General features: G+C 49.0%; 1 protein-coding gene across 1 annotated transcript in view; it reads right to left on the bottom strand.

Annotated features, from left to right (window-relative positions):
- Positions 1 to 755: 755 nt before the first annotated feature.
- The window catches only part of LOC146809207 (putative methyltransferase DDB_G0268948), a 283,255-nt gene continuing 266,673 nt past the window's right edge, over positions 756 to 17,337 (bottom strand). The window contains exon 7 of the mRNA XM_085614310.1: positions 756 to 1,001. Coding sequence (XP_085470436.1) covers positions 944 to 1,001 — 58 coding nt within the window. The 3' untranslated portion in view covers positions 756 to 943. The remainder of the gene's footprint in view (positions 1,002 to 17,337) is intronic.

Genomic DNA, 17,337 nt, shown 5'->3' with positions numbered 1-17,337 from the left:
AAATGTTTGCCACAAGTGGAGTAAATGCATCAATTTTGACCTTATTATCCTGTATTTTGATGGAATTATCCGATATTTTCACTGTCAGGCTAGCCAAGTCTTTACGCACGCTTTTTACTTCAGATGCAATAGTGTCTGTATTGACACTAAGTGCTTGAATTTCCTCCAATATTAAAGATAGTGAGGGTTCAGAAGACTCCACTACTTTACATTTAGAAGGAGGAGGAGAAACTTGCTGCCTCCTTTTATTAAGAGCACTTTTATTTTCCATTTTCAAGTGAAAAGAGTCAGAATTAATAATTGCAGATACAAAATAACGTATGAAAGAGTTAAAGCTGTGAAAATAACCAAGAAATGACTGGTGCAGCAGCTAAAATGGGCTGGGGGAGTAGCCAGGCCCTTTCCTGAAAGCTCACTCCGCCCCCTTGACAGAAAGCCTGGCAGTACCTGAATGCTGTGCAGGGATCAGGATCCAGGCGGAGAAACGACCCACTTCCGCTATGCAGAATCCACTGAAATTGCACCACAATACTGATAAGTCATTTATAAATGCAGCGAGCTCCTCCAGTGCATTTTTCTGATGAAATTCGGCGTTTATACAGGAAAAACGGGCTTAAAACGTGCGAAGACTCTCACGCGGTGGCCATCTTGGATCGCGCGCTCGCACGTCTCCTAATATCTGCTGGTTCTAATCTGCCATCCTTCGATAAAAATCGATTAATTCCAGTGTATGGTTTGAGTGACAGCTATTTACTTATCAGGGGCACTCCATCTATGGCGGCACATTTCTGAGGTGGTAGAGACGTTATCACTGACATCTGTTTACATTTCCTGCCATTGCACTAATATTTTTTCCCTTCTTTGCTGTGTTGCACTGCGTATGCCCATGTGCTGTTGGTGTTGCTGCGGGGCATTCACAGAGTGGACCTTAGACTCTGCCATGTCAAGAGAGACAGGAGGGTTCAGCTGCTCTGCTCCCCACAGCAGCATGGAAACATGTTCTGCAAAGGAAACAGAGGCCGTAACAACATCAGTTGTGGCAAAGATTACCAGCACACAATAATCATGTTTGCACATCATGGCGTGTAATATCACAGTGAGTGCCATTGTATGTGGCATGGCAGGAAGTGCATGTCATCGCACGAGGCATCACAGGAAGTGACATCATGACCTGTACATTGATTTACACACTTGTAAGATTTACTGTCAGTGTACAACTTGTACCTGTAGTTTAAAGTGCTCCGACACCCTACAGTGGGATAAGTAGTGCTATAAAAGAAAATAAATAGTGGTATTTAAATTGTTATTCGTGTAAATACTCGTACAGACTGACACATCTGACCTTCATAAGGTGTATGCATATCTCTTATATACAGAGATTGAACAAAGTGAAAAGCTTGCCTTCAAATAGTAGTTTCTCCTAAGTACCTATGAAGTGTTGAAGTGATAAGCTGTGTGCCTATATTTCCTATCCTTTGCATTGGATTCTAGTTGTTAGGCTCCAGATAGCTCCCAGCCAGGATCAAACTGGAACAAAAGGATGGCCCCTAAATTTTGGCCTGGTGTCGTAAAATTAAATTAAACAAATTTAGCATATTTTACTGGGGCCCAACATCTTGCCAGGGGAGACCTTTGAAAATAGAGGGTGGACACCGTCTACCCACGTGTGCCCCCAAATTGTGCCCTGCAGCAATGTGTCAGTATTCAGCCTCAGACTCTTAGCTCTCTAGCGATCAGTTCTTCAGAAAAATACCTGTAGCAAGTTAGGACAGCTTTTACCAATGGCCTTGGCAAATTACAGTAGGGGCTAGCACAAACAGGGGATGGCCCTTTATTGCTGGGGCTGTGAAGCTCAGGTCAGTAAGGTCAGGAACTGGTAGTGCCAGTTAAAAGGACAGCAATCATTGATGACTGTGCTTGGCAACAGAAGTTGTTGGACTTCCTCTGTTTCCATCTACTTCAAGCCGGTTTAGAATCCTGATACTTTTTGGGGGTTTCCCTTTCTTCTGCAGTTAGTTTCCTCTTAGTTCCCTCCTTCTCTCTCTTTACACTTTATCCTGGCACCTGGGGGGAGGGAGGGGGCGACAGGGGGGCAGGTTTCAGAGCTTCCACCATCCTAGCACCAACTTTGAGTTTTGGGCCTTCCGGAGATGATTCTAATCTTTTGCATCCTTTCGATATATAAACCGGAAAGTCTAGTGGGACTGGTTGAGCCGTTTTGCTATCAGGACATCGCACGTAGCTCTCTGCCGTCACCCCTCTTTTCCTCAGGCCTGTTATCTTCATGTGTGTGTTACTGCTCACGCTAAGGGTGCCCCATTCTGAGCCTCTGCCTCCCATTTGGGTGATTATGATGAAAAACCACAAGGTGGCAATAGTTTGGTGTCCATAGTGTGTCAGGCCATATGTGTGTCCCATTAATCTGGCTTGGTATTCATTGATAAATAAGAAATTGTATCACAGACCACTTAGTAGCAAATGCTTTTCTTGAGGGATCAGGTGTTAGGTACCCTGTAAACATCACAGTATAGTCCTGTGATGGACACCTGCTCTGATTAAGTGGTGCATACTAAGCATGAATGTTTGCAAAGTACTGAGGCTGGAGAAGGCCACCACATGCTGTAACAGCTCAGACTGGCCCATTGTCATTCTGTATGTGGCAATCAGTCACATACAAAATGACAATGGGCGGGTAGGGCTTCTCTTGTCCTCCGAGGAAGAGTACGAGAAGGCCTCATCAGGAGGCTGAGGATTCTGGCAGGGGACCAGTGCTGTTCCCCAATGCCCAAAATTACAGACAAAAGGCGTCTGTAAAAGGGATCATCATGGACAACGGACGTGAGATCCGATTTACGGACGGTCCGTGAAATTTCCAGACAGTTGGTCACCATACAGGTGTAGAGAAAAATATTTGATATCGCTGAGACTGCAGAAAACAGGAGGCAAGCCCTTGGATATACTTAGGTTCTGGAATGTAGAGATGCAGGTCTAGCCCTTCTCGCTCCCTGGAAAGTGGATCGCAGGCAGCAGGCCAACACAACAAAGTAGTTCAGCAAAGTGGCAGTTCCTCTAAAAGCACAGCAGTCCTTCTTCCTGGTAGAATGTTCTCAGTTGAAGAAGTGTTCGGAGTTTGTGGTGTCAGATGTAAAGTATCTTTACCCAGTTGGGCCTTTGAAGTGAAGAGATGCCGTGGAGGTGCCTAAGTCCCTTTATTTACTGCCATGGCTCCAGATTTACTATAGGGGGGTGTCCAATCTGATGTGTGGGGACAGGACACTTCCCATTTAGGTGTGAGTGTCAGCTCCTCCCACCCATCTTGCCCATGAAAGCCCATGAGGATGTGGATTACCCATCAGTTACACCTATGCTCCCTTTGTGTGTGGATGCCCAAAGCCCAGCTGTCACCCACACCAGATGTGTATTCAGAGACAGGCAGAAGGCACAGAATTGCTAAAGTAAGAAAAGGTCAACTTTAAAAAAGTAGCATTTCTAGAATTACAATTTAAAATCTATCTTGACCATAAGCTAGGATTTTAAATTGTGATTCCAGAGACACCAAACTTGGGTTGGTGGGGGAAGGGGTCTTATTTTTTTCTAACTGGAGTTACACATATGCCATGTAATTGAATAATCCCAATGTTAATCTAGGCCTTGCATCAGTGAAAATCGAATATAAGAGTTTTTCACTACCTGAACATGTAAAACTTCCAAAGTGCATGTCCAACTTTTTATATACATTGCACCCTCCCCTTGGCCTCTCCAGAGCCTACATTAGGGTCGACTTAGATGTAGCAACAGAAAAAGATTTGGCCTGGCAACAGAGTTAACTTGCCAGGTCAACATAGCATCTGCACACACAGGCTCTGCAGTGGGGGATCTGAGACATATTTAAAGGGCTAATTAAGTGTGGGGCATAATCAGTACTGCAGGACCACTGGTAGCCTTTAATGTATGGGCCCAGGACACACGCAGTGCACTTTTCTAGGGACAGATCAGTAAATAAAATGTGCCAATTGTAGTCAAGCCAACATTACCATGTTTTAGGGAGTGTACATATGTACTTTAGCACTGGTTAGCAGTGGTAAAATATCCTGAGTCTTAAAGCCAACAAAAGCAAGGTAAAACATTGGGGAGGAGGAAGACAAAAGGTTTGGGGGTGACACTGCAAGAAAGGGCCATTTCCAACAAAGGAGTTGTCAAAAGCTTTCAAATATTAGTGGAACCATTTGAAGTATTTGCACACAAATTGAGAATTGAGTTAAACTGTATAAGTCAAAAAGAGAGAGCAACACTGTTTCTCTCACCTGAGCTGGAGCACTTTGGCAGACATATCACACACACACAGCATTGTACGATTATGCATGTTGAATGGTAGGGGCACCTTCAGTCGATAACCTTTCAAGTATTGCCCGGCGGTAATCGCCTCTTATACCATTCGATAATTAACCAACAAAAGAGGCAGGCGCCGGAGACTGGAAGGCAGGAAACAAAGTTTTATTCCGTCGGAGCAGAACACGTCAGATCGGACAGCAAGGTATCGTCTCGAGGTGCACTCCCCACATCTCTGAGGCCTGGCCTCTTATACACAGGTTTATTGCTTTATTACACGTGATACATTCTTGTTGAGACTTTGATGTACGGAAAGACATCCTTGGAATCCCCACTTCAATCTTGCTCCCACACACATCTACAGTAGAAGTCCCCACCCCACCCACAGTAGGAGATGGCTATCACACAGCTGGACATTCCGCCAATTCCCGGGGGTGTGTGCGACTGGTCGGGTCTCAGGGGGTGGGGGCCTTGATCTACTGTAATCCCTTTGATGTGAGGTGTTTCCCTAACAGTAGGGGCAATAAACTGCGTCCGCAGGGCTAGGTGATGGCCTGGGATCGGTTCAGACAATCGGGCGCAGAGGAAGGGGGTTATCAAAGGGATGTATGACCATGTATGGGATGAAAGGAGGTGTTGGTGAGGCACGGGATATGGTTCCATGGCAGGGTCGCGCAGAAGGAGAGGGTTTATGGCCCATGTATGAGAGAGCGGGGGGGGTGGCCGGCGTGCGGGGGACGTTTGCAGCGCCTGAGGGGCACGCTGGCGCTCGGCAATGAGACCATGGTGCCTAAAATGGCCGTCGCGCGTTTTCTGCGTGTGGCGCTTGGGGAGAGACAAGATGGCGCAGATAATGTTCAGATACGAACTAAATTTCCACAGTCCTCCCTTTTAACATATTTCGCCAGCTTGTTTAGTTCGGATCTATCCCCATGATATCACGTACTTCGATTTCGTACGGGGCTTTCATTCGTTCTGCTTCAAAGTTCAGAGTCTTAGGGCAGATGTAGTTCGTGAAAAGTGAACATAAAGGTGGCAAGCACTGAATCCCCAGGCAACATCCACATAGAATCACAATCGGCATTAGGATAAACGTAAACAACCTCCACCCCCAGTTCTTTATTGAGTCCCAAAACCAATTCCCAAGCGACCATCCTTCTTGTTCCTGATGCACCTCTGAGGAAAGTCTGTGGAGGTGTTCGATCGCCTTGTAGACGGAGGGTGAGTTGTCTGGTACGTACGTACAACAGCTGGACCCAATGATGAGGCATGCTCCTCCACGATCAGCCAGAACCACGTCTAGAACGAGGCGGTTCTGGAGAGCCACCAGGCGGACGGCCTGAAGCTCGGCGGTGTTGTTGGTGAGGATGCCAGCCGTAATGTTCATTGTTGTTTCGACTGCCTGGGTTAAGTGTCGGATGGCACGGCTGTTCGCCATTGGACCCCAAAGTGGGACAAGTCCTTTTACTGCATCCATGAACTGTGCTCCGGTGGAGTCGGCTTGCACAATGTCCTTGGCACGTTTCTGCCGGTGGTGGTTTGCTGGAGCCACATATGTTGGAGGAAGGATAAAAGCGATGTAACAGGTGCCTCCCCAGCCTTTCGGAAGCCAGGTGTAGGCCTTATTACCACAGACGAAGTACATATTTGGGGAGGTAACAAAGGAGGGTGGGTCGACTGAGTCCAATGTTCGGGTGATGAGACAGGAACTGCGGCCCACCGGCTGTGTTCCCAGACCTTCGAGGCACACAAGACCTGTGATGTTGATGACGGACAGAGCCACTGTTAGGGTGGCGGCCGTTCGTTTCCGGAGGTAAGAGAAGGTGGGTCTGGCTGGGTTGTTGAACACCTGCATTTCAACTCGTTATTTGGCAGGGATGTCCATATGAAAGGAAGTGTTTGATCTTAAAGGACAGAAGGGAGCAGAAGTTTTTCCAGTTTTGTTCAGCCAGAACCCATGGTAGAAGTGTGACACAGTTTTGCTGGAAGTGGCATTGTCCTTGTAGCTTTCTTGCAGGAGGATCAACCAAGCGAGGCAGGAGCCATGGACAGAGAAAGGTGAGGGGATGAAAGGGATAGAGTGTCCAGTGGCATACGGTAGCAATCCACAGATCCAGCAATTAGTGGCATTGGCGGCAAGATTGTGTTGGTGGAGCAACTGCACGAAAGAGTTATTCCAGAACTCCTTACGCCTTTCTCGCAGTTGGGGAGAAAGCGAGATCAAATGGTGTTCTTTCATGGTGGTAGGTTGAACAGTGGTCAGCAATGTCTTATGAGCGGGTAAGCTCTCTTCCATGATCCAGAAGGTGGCCATGAGGAGAAGGCAAAAGAGAAGGGTAATAAAAAGCGCGATAGTCTTTGAGCTGTGCATCTTGTCAGTCTTTGGGTTTTGATAGTGGATATTTGGACGTCGGGTTGCTTCCATCACCTTCATGTCGGGCACTTCCATCATCTTCAAGGGACTCGGTAGCGGGCAGAACCACTGGCTTTGTTTAGTATTTCTCCAGGAAGCCTTTTGAGGTGATTAGGCTACCGATTTGGGATCTCAACTTAGTTTGTGGTCTGCTTAGCCGAAGTTCCCTCCTTTCGTCGCAGGTTGTACCCTTCTTTGGATGGCACAGTGGGGTCGGGATATTTCGTTAACTCAAGTGTCTCTGTATTCTGGTAGCAGCTCAGGGATGGTCGGTCTTTGTCCGGGGGTCCTCCTTGGCCGGTGATGTTGTCGGTTGTCGTCAGGGTCGGTGATACCTTCTTACAGTGATGTGCGTGCAGCCAGTTGCGCTTCCCCTCACTCGAAGAGCTGTTCGGGTGGTGATCAAGACTTGCAGGGGGCCCGTCCACCGGGGCTCCAGACTCCTTGCACGCTGGAAATTACGCACTAGGACGTAATCTCCGGGTCGGATATCGTGTCCGGGACCCCTGGAAGCGTCGGGAATGGCTTACAGCACCTGCTGATGGATAACAGACAATGTTTTAGTTAGGTTGTACAAATAGTCAGACATGAGGACGTCCGGGACGTCGCGAATGGATGTCGGTTTCGGTGCAGTCCAAAGGTTCATGGGCCGCCCGAAGATGACCTCGTAGGGGGTTAAGTGGTGTTTGGTGGGAGTGGAACGCATTGATAGCAGTGCCAGCGGGAGGGCGTCTGGCCACTCCAATCCTGTGGTGGCAACTATTTTGGCTATTTTGAGCTTCAATGTGGCGTTATGTCGCTCAACCAAGCCTGCAGATTGGGGGTGGAAAACCGCATGGAACTTTTGTTTTACACCCAACCCTTTTAAGATGAGTTGGATAACTTCGGCTATGAAGTGGGGGCCGTTGTCGCTCCATAGAATTCGACAAAGACCGTAACGGGGGAAGAATTCCTTCAGTAGTACTTTTGCGTTAGTCATAGCAGTGTTGTCGCGAGTTGGGTAGGCTTCCACCCATTTGCTGAAGGCGCACACAATGACAAGTACGTACTTCAGGCTCTGGCACCTTTCTAACTGGATGTAGTCCATCTGTAGGACCTCAAAGGGATGGTTAGGAACCCCAAACCCTCCCCGGGGTACAGCAGTTCCTTTACCAGGGTTTTGTTGGAGGCATACCAGGCATTGTTGGACCAGACGTTTGGCTGAGTCTGGGATCTTATCGTTGTGCCAAACTTTGGAGATGAGTTCGATCATGGGGGCAGACCCTATGTGTGCGGGGGAGTGTGTCATGGTCAGCATGGGAATCAGGAATGAGTCAGGTAGCAACCATTTGTTCGTGTCTTTAGTCTGCCAGCAGCCTTCATCGTCCTTCAATCCTACCCGTGCCCATTCAGTCAATTTGTGTGGTGTGCTGGCTAATTGGATGTCCCTAATCGTTTCCCTGGCATCCTTCCATCTCTCAGCTTGTGACCTGGTCACGTACATACGTGTCGTGGACCTATTCTCGGCTGTGGTTCGGGCAGTAATGTCAGCCAGAGCATTTCCCTGTCCAATAATGTCTGTCACCTTCTTGTGTGCCTGGCATTTGATCACAGCCAGCCGTGCGGGGAGGAGGACTGCTTCGGTCAGGGCAGAGACTAGATCTCCATGTAGGATGGGTGTGCCATGGGAAGTCAGGAATCCCCTCTCCTTCCATAGGAGTCCAAAGTGGTGAACCACCCCGAAGGCGAACTGACTGTCGGTGTAAATGTTTGCGGTTGTCCCTGCTGCTAGGATGCACGCTCGTGTGAGAGCAATCAGCTCAGCCGCCTGTGCGGATCGCTGTGTGATGCGGGCTGTTTCAACAACTGTTCGGGCCGTGGTGACTGCATAGGCAGCAGAGGTGGTGCCGTCGGGGAGCTTAATGCATGAGCCATCCACCCACAGTTCTCCGTCAGGGTCCGGGAAGGCAGAGTCTCGGAGGTCAACCCTACTCTTGGTCTGTTCATCGGTGAGGGTCACGCAGTCATGTATAGGGGACGCATTGGGGTCAGTGTCAGGGAGAGGTAGCAGAGTGGCTGGATTCAGGGTGGTGCATCGCTTCAGCGTGATATGGGGTGCAAGCAGAGTCAGCTCGTAACCAGTCTGTCATGCGCTAGTCAGGTGTTGAGTCTTGGTCTGGTTCAGGAGGGTGTCAACTGCATGGGGTACTAGCACGGTGAGGGGGTTTGAAAGCACAATCCCCTCACTTTGTCGGATAGAGACAGCAGTGGCGGCTACTGCTCGAAGGCAGGCGGGCAAGGCTCTGGCTACAGGGTCGAGAGTGGCAGAGAAGTAGGCGCAAGGGCGTTGCTTGGGACCTATGGACTGTGTTAGAACAGACAATGCGCACCCCTCCCTTTCGTGGGTGAAGAGGGAGAAAGGTTTAGTGTAGTCTGGGGTCCCTAGGACTGGTGCTGAACAAAGGGCATCTCGTAATTCCTTGAAGGAGGATTGGCATTCGGGTGTCCAGGGGAGGGGGACGTCTTTGGCCAACAGGGAAAGCAGAGGTTTTACGATAAGACTGAAGTTTGGCAACCACTGTCAGCAGAAGGAGGTGAGGCCTACCAGGGACCGCACTTGCTTCTGAGTTTTGGGAACGGGGGTTTCTAGGATGGTCTGAATTCGATCAGGAGTAAGCTTCCTCCCATCTTTGGATAGTACGTGGCCTAGGTATGTCACTTGGGGTTGGCAGAATTGCAACTTCTTCCTGGAGACCTTGTGACCGTTCTCTGCGAGGAAGTGGAGGAGGTGGATGGTGGCTGTGACTGCGAGTGGAGTGGTGTCGGCTGCCAAAAGAATATCATCGACGTATTGTATTAGCACCACTCCATCTGGTAGTTGGACTGCATCTAGTTGTCTTTTGAGGGCTTGGCTATAAATGCTGGGACTCTCAGTGTAGCCTTGGGGTGCCCTACAGAATCTGTACGAACTGGCTTTTAAGGTGAAGCCAAAAAGGTAGCGGCTGTCTGGGTGGATGGGGATGGAAAAGAATGCGTTCTTGAGATCAATAACAGTGAAGGTAGTGGCAGTGGATGGAATCAGGGTGAGGATGGTGGTGATGTCTGAGACTACGGGGTACTGAGGTATGACTACTTTGTTAACTTCTCGTAAGTCAACAATGAAGCGGTATGCTTTCCCATCTCCTTCGCCTTGTTTCTTTACAATGGGTAGGATAGGGCTGTTGCAAACATTACTGACTACTTCTTCTACCACTCCTGCGTCGACTAGGGACTGGATGATTTCCACCAATGCCTTCTCGCCTTCGGGCGATATCCGATACTGTGGAAGCTTTGGGAGCACCGCGTCCGGTCGGACAGTTATGTGTACAGGGTCGATCACCATGCGTCCTATGTCTGAGTCGGTTTTAGCCCACAGGTGTGAGGGTAACGTGTCGAGTAGGGACAAGTCAGCATCGGTTATAGAGAACATGCGTCGCGTGAGACAAGGCCTGAACAGATCTGGGTTATCGTGCAGTATAACTCGGACTCCGTCTGGGGAACATCTGATGGTAGCTCAGAAATGTTTTAGTAAATCAAGACCCATAATAGCGTCGGGGGTGTTGGAGGAGAGCAGAAACGTCGTGTCAGTGGTGTTATTTTCCAAGTCAAAGGAGATTGGTGCGGACAAGGGATTAGTGGAGGGCGTTCCATCGAAGCCTATTGAGGTTACGTGTGAGCCAGACAAGGGTGCCCTCGGAATCAGTCGTTTAGATAATGCACTACGTGTCGCCCCGGTATCTACCAAAAATGGAGACTTCGTGCCCAGGACCTTATCAGTGACGTAAGGACCTTGCTGGTCAACACGGAGTTCGACTGGATCCCTTCCTTGCCCCTGGCGGTCCTATGCGAAGTCATGGGCGTTTTCATAGTCGGACTGTTGACACTGGTTCTGTTGGGGGCGGTCAAAGGTGTTTGGTCTGCCTGGCCTGTCGTTGGTGGTGTCGTTCGTGTACCCTCGTCCCTGTCCTCTATTTCTGGGGCTATTTGCTATGTCTCTTGTGTCCCTATTCTTGTTCATATCCAGAAGGACCGGGCACTGGGATTTCCAGTGTCCAAACCCTTTGCAGAATGCGCACTGATTCTCGTCTAAGTCCCTGCGTCCACCGTAGGGTGTGGGTGCATGGTCTCTAGGGGGTAGTTTTCTAGGAGCAGTCAGTTGGTAATTTCCCTTGGGAGGTTCCCTTCCTATGGTCACCCCTTGCAGCTGTGTGATCATTACCCTTTCCTTCAGTTCCTTTTTCTTTCTCTCGGACGCCCTATCGTTCTCATTCTTTTGGTGTTCGTAGTACTGGGCCATCTGGAGGATAGCCGCGGGTTTGGAGGCTGCCCAACTACTCTCGCTGGTCTGTAACTTCTGGGAGACGTCCTGTGACAGACCCTTCACATAATTCTGGACAAAGAGGTGATGTCCGGTTGCAGTGGCCATGTCCTGGCCACTATAATCGGAAAACACTGTTTCGAATCGAGAGAAGTATTCGGACACATCCTCCTGGGGTTTCTGGCGGCAAGCCGTCACTATCGACCAGTCTACCTTCCTTTCTGGGATTAGGGTCTTCAATTTCTGTACAATCTTGTCTGGGAGTTCCAATATGGCCTTTAGAGGTTTCTGTCCAGGTCCTCGCTGTTTGTCTATGGTATCGAGTTGTGCCCAGGTATATCCGAACGGCTCAGCGTGGTTGACTTTCCGGATTTGCTTCCACACATCCGCCGGCAGACACAACCCGAAGAACAAATCGATATCCGCCAAGGTCATTATAGTTGAACCTAAGGCCGTACCTAGTTCTGTGTAAAAGGCAGTCGGGTTCTTTCTTAAGTCGGGTAGGGTTTTTCTAAAGGTCAAGATGTCTTGTCGGTCTCATGGCTGATAGACCCAGTTATATACAACCCTTCCCTTCGCATCTTGGTGGTTGATGTCGTCGTGTGTTCCCTGACCTCGTGGGGGGACCCAGTAAGGAGCAGCTTCCTTGATGGGCATCATGGTATCAGCTTTTCCTGCCTGGGGTTCAGTCGCTATGGGGGGTCTCTGCCTTGGTTGTCTGTCTGTGTTCTTTCAGATGCCGGAAGACTTCGAGTGTACGAGTGAAGAGGTCCGTTACATCGCTCTCTCCCCCCTCCCCAATATCTACCTTCCTATACAAGGTCGCTAAGCCTTCGGGACCTCGATCTTGGTACCTATCCTCATAGGCATTCAGGGTGTGATAAAAAAGTCGTACGACAAAGTGTCGTCTGTGGTTGTCGGCATGTGAGTTATACATGTCTGTTACATACTCCTCACTTTCCTTCCGTTCTACTAGTGTTCTTACTACCTTATCGATTTTGGCTTGTTCATCCTCTGTTAGTCGATTCACTCTGGCGGAATCCCTCTTTCTCATCTCAGGGTCATCTAACGTTATTGCTAACGTTGTGTTCAGTACAAGTGGCTCGGCCGGCGCGGAGGCCGTGAAGACCGAGGCCCTGGTACTGCTTTCGCTTGCGTTCGGGGGTTGCGGGTGCTGCACTATGGGTTGGGAGGGAGCGTATGGAGGGGGCATGTAGATGATCGGGGATCTAATAGTAATTCGTCATTCACTCGTTGCTTGGAAGGTAACTCAGGGTAGAGCGCAGAGGAGGTCCTAACAGGGCGCTGGCCTGAGGTTTCAAACTCTTGTTTTAGTTTAGCTTCCTTTCTCTCCTTTATCTCTTCCTCTAACTTTCTAGCGGCAAGGTGAGCTGCCTTACGCAATTCCTTTTCCGCTTTTACTTCTTCCCTCTTTTTCCGTTGTGTTGCTTCTTTGCGCCACATGCCGATACTGTCAAGCATAGTAGGCGTCGTTTTATTACTACGTAGAGCTATTTCTAGCGTTTCTATTTTATGATCATCAAAGGATCCCATCAGTGGCCACTGACTCTCGGGGTCCTTCTTTGTATATTTATGCCATAGTTTGCTATAAGCTACGGCGACTAGTCCAAATTTAGTAAACATGTCCTTATTAGGGGTGCCTTCCAGTGGAGCCGGATGGTTCATCTCTAATAAGCGGTCCGGGCATAACCAACTACCAATCAGTGGGGAGAAGATAGGCATGACGGGTTACAACGGGGACAAAAGTCTGCACTACCTATCTTTTCACTGCTTGCAAAGACTAGATAGAATATCTCTATTCTATGTTATTTGCAAGTAGAGAATACCTCCAAAGAACCAATATCGAACAACCAATGTTCGGACAATCAATCAATCAAATGGTGAGAAAGAGATAGGCACGACGGGTTACAACGGGGACAAAAGTCTGCGTTACCTACCCTTCACTATTTGCAAACACTAGACAGAATATTTCTAATCTTCGTTATTTGCAAACAGAGAATATCTCAAAGAACCAATATTCTTCAAAACAATCAATGTTCGGACAATCAATCAGTGGGGAGAAAAAAATAGGCACGACGGGTTACAACGGGGACAAAAGTCTGCGTTACCTACCCTTCAGTATCTGCAAAGGAAGAGAGAGTATTTCTACTCTTCCCCATTTGTAGACAGCGAATGTCTCAAAAGGAACAATCAAGTAAGCAATACTAGTATTTTCAATCAATCAATCAATCGTTTCGCAATTCGTCGTGTTACACGACCTTACCCGGACCGCATGGACAGTTTCTCGTCTTCCGCCTCCAGCGCCCGATCGTCCTCTACTCTCCGTATTTGCTGCGGCACTCCTGACGGTTCCCAGTCAGGACCGTAGATCACTCGAGAGAGGTCTGTTCGGAACCAGTGAAGTTCGGATGATCGGCTGCCAGACGAGGGTCTATCAGGCAGGAGCTCTTCCCGATCGTTGCAGTCGTTCACTTTGTCGTCAGGACTTCTCCCACTGGATCCACGTGTCGCTGATGGGCCCAACATTGGGCGCCAATTGTTCAATGGTAGGGGCACCTTCAGTCGATAACCTTTCAAGTATTGCCTGTCGGTAATCGCCTCTTATACCATTCGATAATTAACCAACAAACGAGGCAGGCGCCGGAGACTGGAAGGCAGGAAACAAAGTTTTATTCCGTCGGAGCAGAACACGTCAGATCGGACAGCAAGGTATCGTCTCGAGGTGCTCTCCCTGTTGTAAATTGAAACAACGATGTGATTAAGCATTTACTAAAGACATTAATTCCTCACCTATAGATTGTGTTTTCTCTGTTATGTTGGCCGAAGCTTGGACTCCATTTTGTATTGTCATGCTTCCACGTGTTCCCCACGAGAAGAGTCCAACCTCTGTGTTAGTTGCTCTTGCAATCTGCCTAGTAACAGTCTATAAATAGCTCCTTTGTCCATCTGGCACATGCCCAGACTTGACCACATCTGTTATCAGTTAGCCTTGCTTGACCATGTTTTCGCGGGCTCAAGGAGTGCGTTAGCTCCGCCCACATATTGATTCAGTATCGAAAATGACCATAAATGGTAATGTTCTTCGGCCTCATGTTGTATCCACCCACTTATGAGCCCCTCTACTGTGTATAAAAGGGGACCATGTACGTAAGTTCTTTGTGCTACTCTATGCAATACTGAAGAGTGTTGTGTGGATTGTAGGACCACCCTTAAGGGTTAATAAATGCTGTCTTTGTACTTTGCAGTTTCCGTGCCAACTTCCTTATAGATTCCATTACAGGAGAGCAAACCCTTGTGTCCTGCGGGCCTAGCTGGGGCCTGTATTCATCAATTGGCGCCCGTCACGTGGGGCTCATCGGCGACTCGGATGCTCGAAGGACTGGTCGCGACGAAGGTGAGGAATTGGGCCGGGGATGTGATCACTGCCAGCGGCGTCTTAGCCCTGGCATCCCGAGGTTTTTCTTCCTTCCCTTCTGAGCTGACGTCTGGGTGGCGCCGGTCCTCGACTGAGACCTCTTCTGTCGGTCTTGCCGTGAAAGCCGTTTGGGCGATTGTGGAGCTTGGCAGTTGGAACCTGGACTCTTGATTGGTAAGAACCGGTGTACGGTACTTGCTCCGAGTTTTTGAAGCCTGATCTGGCTATTTGAGTTTGATTTGTGATGACTAGTCATATTTTGAATTTGTCTTTGTGAATATATGCGTTGCAACACATATAGGCATGTAATGTGGAGAGATTTCTCCGGAGCTGTGTAACTTTGAACGGCGCAACGATTAAGTGCCATTTTTCTATAATATTGCATATTTTGCATTATTTCTGAGCATGCCTGCTTTCAGCGCACTCCGTAAGTGGTGTGGCTGTTTTGGGAACCGGTTGAACCTCGAGGAATCTGCTCCAGCTCCCCCAGAGGGGACTCCTAATAGGGATATGTATGTGAAGCATGGTCTTTCTTCCATAATGTACAGCACAGTATGGAGGAAATATACAAAAAAGGATCCTGAGTTGCGATGGCCTTTGTATGGATCGTTTGATATACGTAAGATTGAGTATGTGGAACAGTGTATGTGTAAGCGGCGTGCTCATCAGGATATGTTTGAGTGTGTGCGGTTGTGGGTGAAGGAGGTGCGTGAGCGAGAGAAGCGTGAGAAAGCGCTGTTTGATAAAGAACAACGGAAGAATGATCATGTGCGAGCACAGGAAGCGAAGCGTCGGGAGGACAGAGAGCAGACGGATAGGCAAGAGAAGGAGCGTAGGCTACAAGTTTCGGGTCAATATGCTGTTCGGCAGCCACTTTATCCTGTCCTTAATAATCTTGATGATGATTTTTATTTACTAGATCGCTCTCCGCCCCCTTATGTCGGCGCATCTGCTCCGAGGCCGCAAGATTCTGGCCCGGGTCCGGGTAAGGTAGATACGCGGTCCATGTTATCAGCCGAACAAATGGCTGCGCTTCGGCAAATTTCCTTCCGTGCACTTAACGGCAAGATATCCATAGAGGAATTATTTCATACTTGGGGGGCGTGGCAGGAGAGAGATAAATTGTATTTTCTGGGTCATTTCGCGGAGGAAGTGATTGATGCTTTCCGGAAACGTTCTGGTGTTTTTGAGCCCGACGAAGTGTCATCGGATGCTAAAGCATTGCGTAATGGTGTTTTCTCTTTTTCTAAGGCTCCAGATACGGCTCGGCGGCTGTTCGCCTTGCGGGACGAGGTGCTGGTCTATAAAGAGAAAGCGCGCCAGCGAGCAGGGGAGGAGAAGCAGTCGGATTCGTGCACAGCAGAGGGCCACTCATCCACCTCCCAGTCAGATAAGGATGACATAGTGCATGTTAAACCAATGCGAGAGGCGGCGCCTTTGTATGTTCCTCCTAAAGGAGCGGGGACTAGCTCGGATATTACCTCCGCCGATGCTAAGGGATATTTTGTGTATAATTGGGTTTACACCCCGTGGCATAGGGCTGATGTTATGGCATTGAAGAATGCGCTGCCCGACCCCCGCAAGAATCCAGCGGCCTTCTATGAAGAAGTCGAGGGGGCCTTGAATTCTTGCGTTATGACTTTAGCAGATATAGATTTGTTCTTTGGGCTTATTCTACCACCAGATATGTGGCGATCTGTGCGAAAGGTAGATGATGTTGCCACATTTAAGGCTCGATGGTCTGAGTTGGAGGATGAGGATAGGGAGAGGAAGCCCGCGCAGAAACCGCCCCAGAATATTTTAGATCTCCCTGCTGCTATTGTGGCTAAGTTGAAGACAATTATCCCCCCTAAAAAGATTGACTGGAATATGTTAGCTGCATGTAAACAGAAAGTTGATGAGTCAGTTGCGGACTTCTTTACGCGCTTTGAGGAGACGTTTCATGATTTTAGTGGACAGTCGCTTACCGACGATACGGGACGCCACCTTTTTGCGGATAAATATGTAGCTAATCTGCTGCCGGCAGTTGCGGCCCGTCTAAAAGCGAGTGAAAGTTCTTGGTCCTCCGCTACACCGACGGCCCTCCTGACTATCGCCCAGTATTATGAGCGTCAGGAGCAAGAAGCAAAGGGCCAGGAGGAAAAGAAATCGAAAGATTTGAAAACAAAGGTGATGTTGGCGCAAGTCTATGGCCCGCCTCGACGGGGTAGTAGTAGAGGCAGGGGAGGATCTTATGGTCCTCCCTCGGGCCGGTCTGATTTGAATAGGAATCAATGTGCGTATTGTAAGCAATCGGGTCATTGGGCTAGGGACTGCCCGGTGTTGCATGCATCGCGCCAGGGGCATACCCACGGTGGCCCGCGAGGTAGAGGGGGTTTCTCGAACTTTCGAGGGAATTCTAATGAACAGGCTCGTTTTGAGTCTGCTGGGCAGCACCGAGATAGATCAAATGTTTTCGATCGCCAGCATCAGTGTCAAGCGTCAGGGATTGACCGGTCGGGGTACCATGACTCTCAGCATGCATAGGATTGCGTTGGATGGGGGTTAGAATCAGTTGAGGTGCCGGTCGATCAGAAGGGCCCTTATGTATCGGCTGAGGTCTTGGGCTCTACTGATCAGTTCCTAGTGGATACAGGAGCGACACGTAGTGCGCTATCTAAGCAATTGGTTCCGGGGGCTCCCCCATCCGGCTTAATGGTCACATCGGTAGGGTTTGATGGTACACTCTCCCGAAGCCCTCTTTCACAGCCCCTCATGTTTAAGGTTGATTCTTTTTCTGCACCCTGTCCGTTTCTGCTTGCCCCGTACACACCGGACAATATT

This window comes from Triturus cristatus, chromosome 7, assembly GCF_964204655.1.
Source record: "Triturus cristatus chromosome 7, aTriCri1.1, whole genome shotgun sequence".
NCBI classification, from domain to species: Eukaryota; Metazoa; Chordata; class Amphibia; order Caudata; family Salamandridae; genus Triturus; species Triturus cristatus.
Note: the sequence above shows the minus strand (reverse complement) of the source record. Positions and strands in the feature narration are given on the sequence as shown.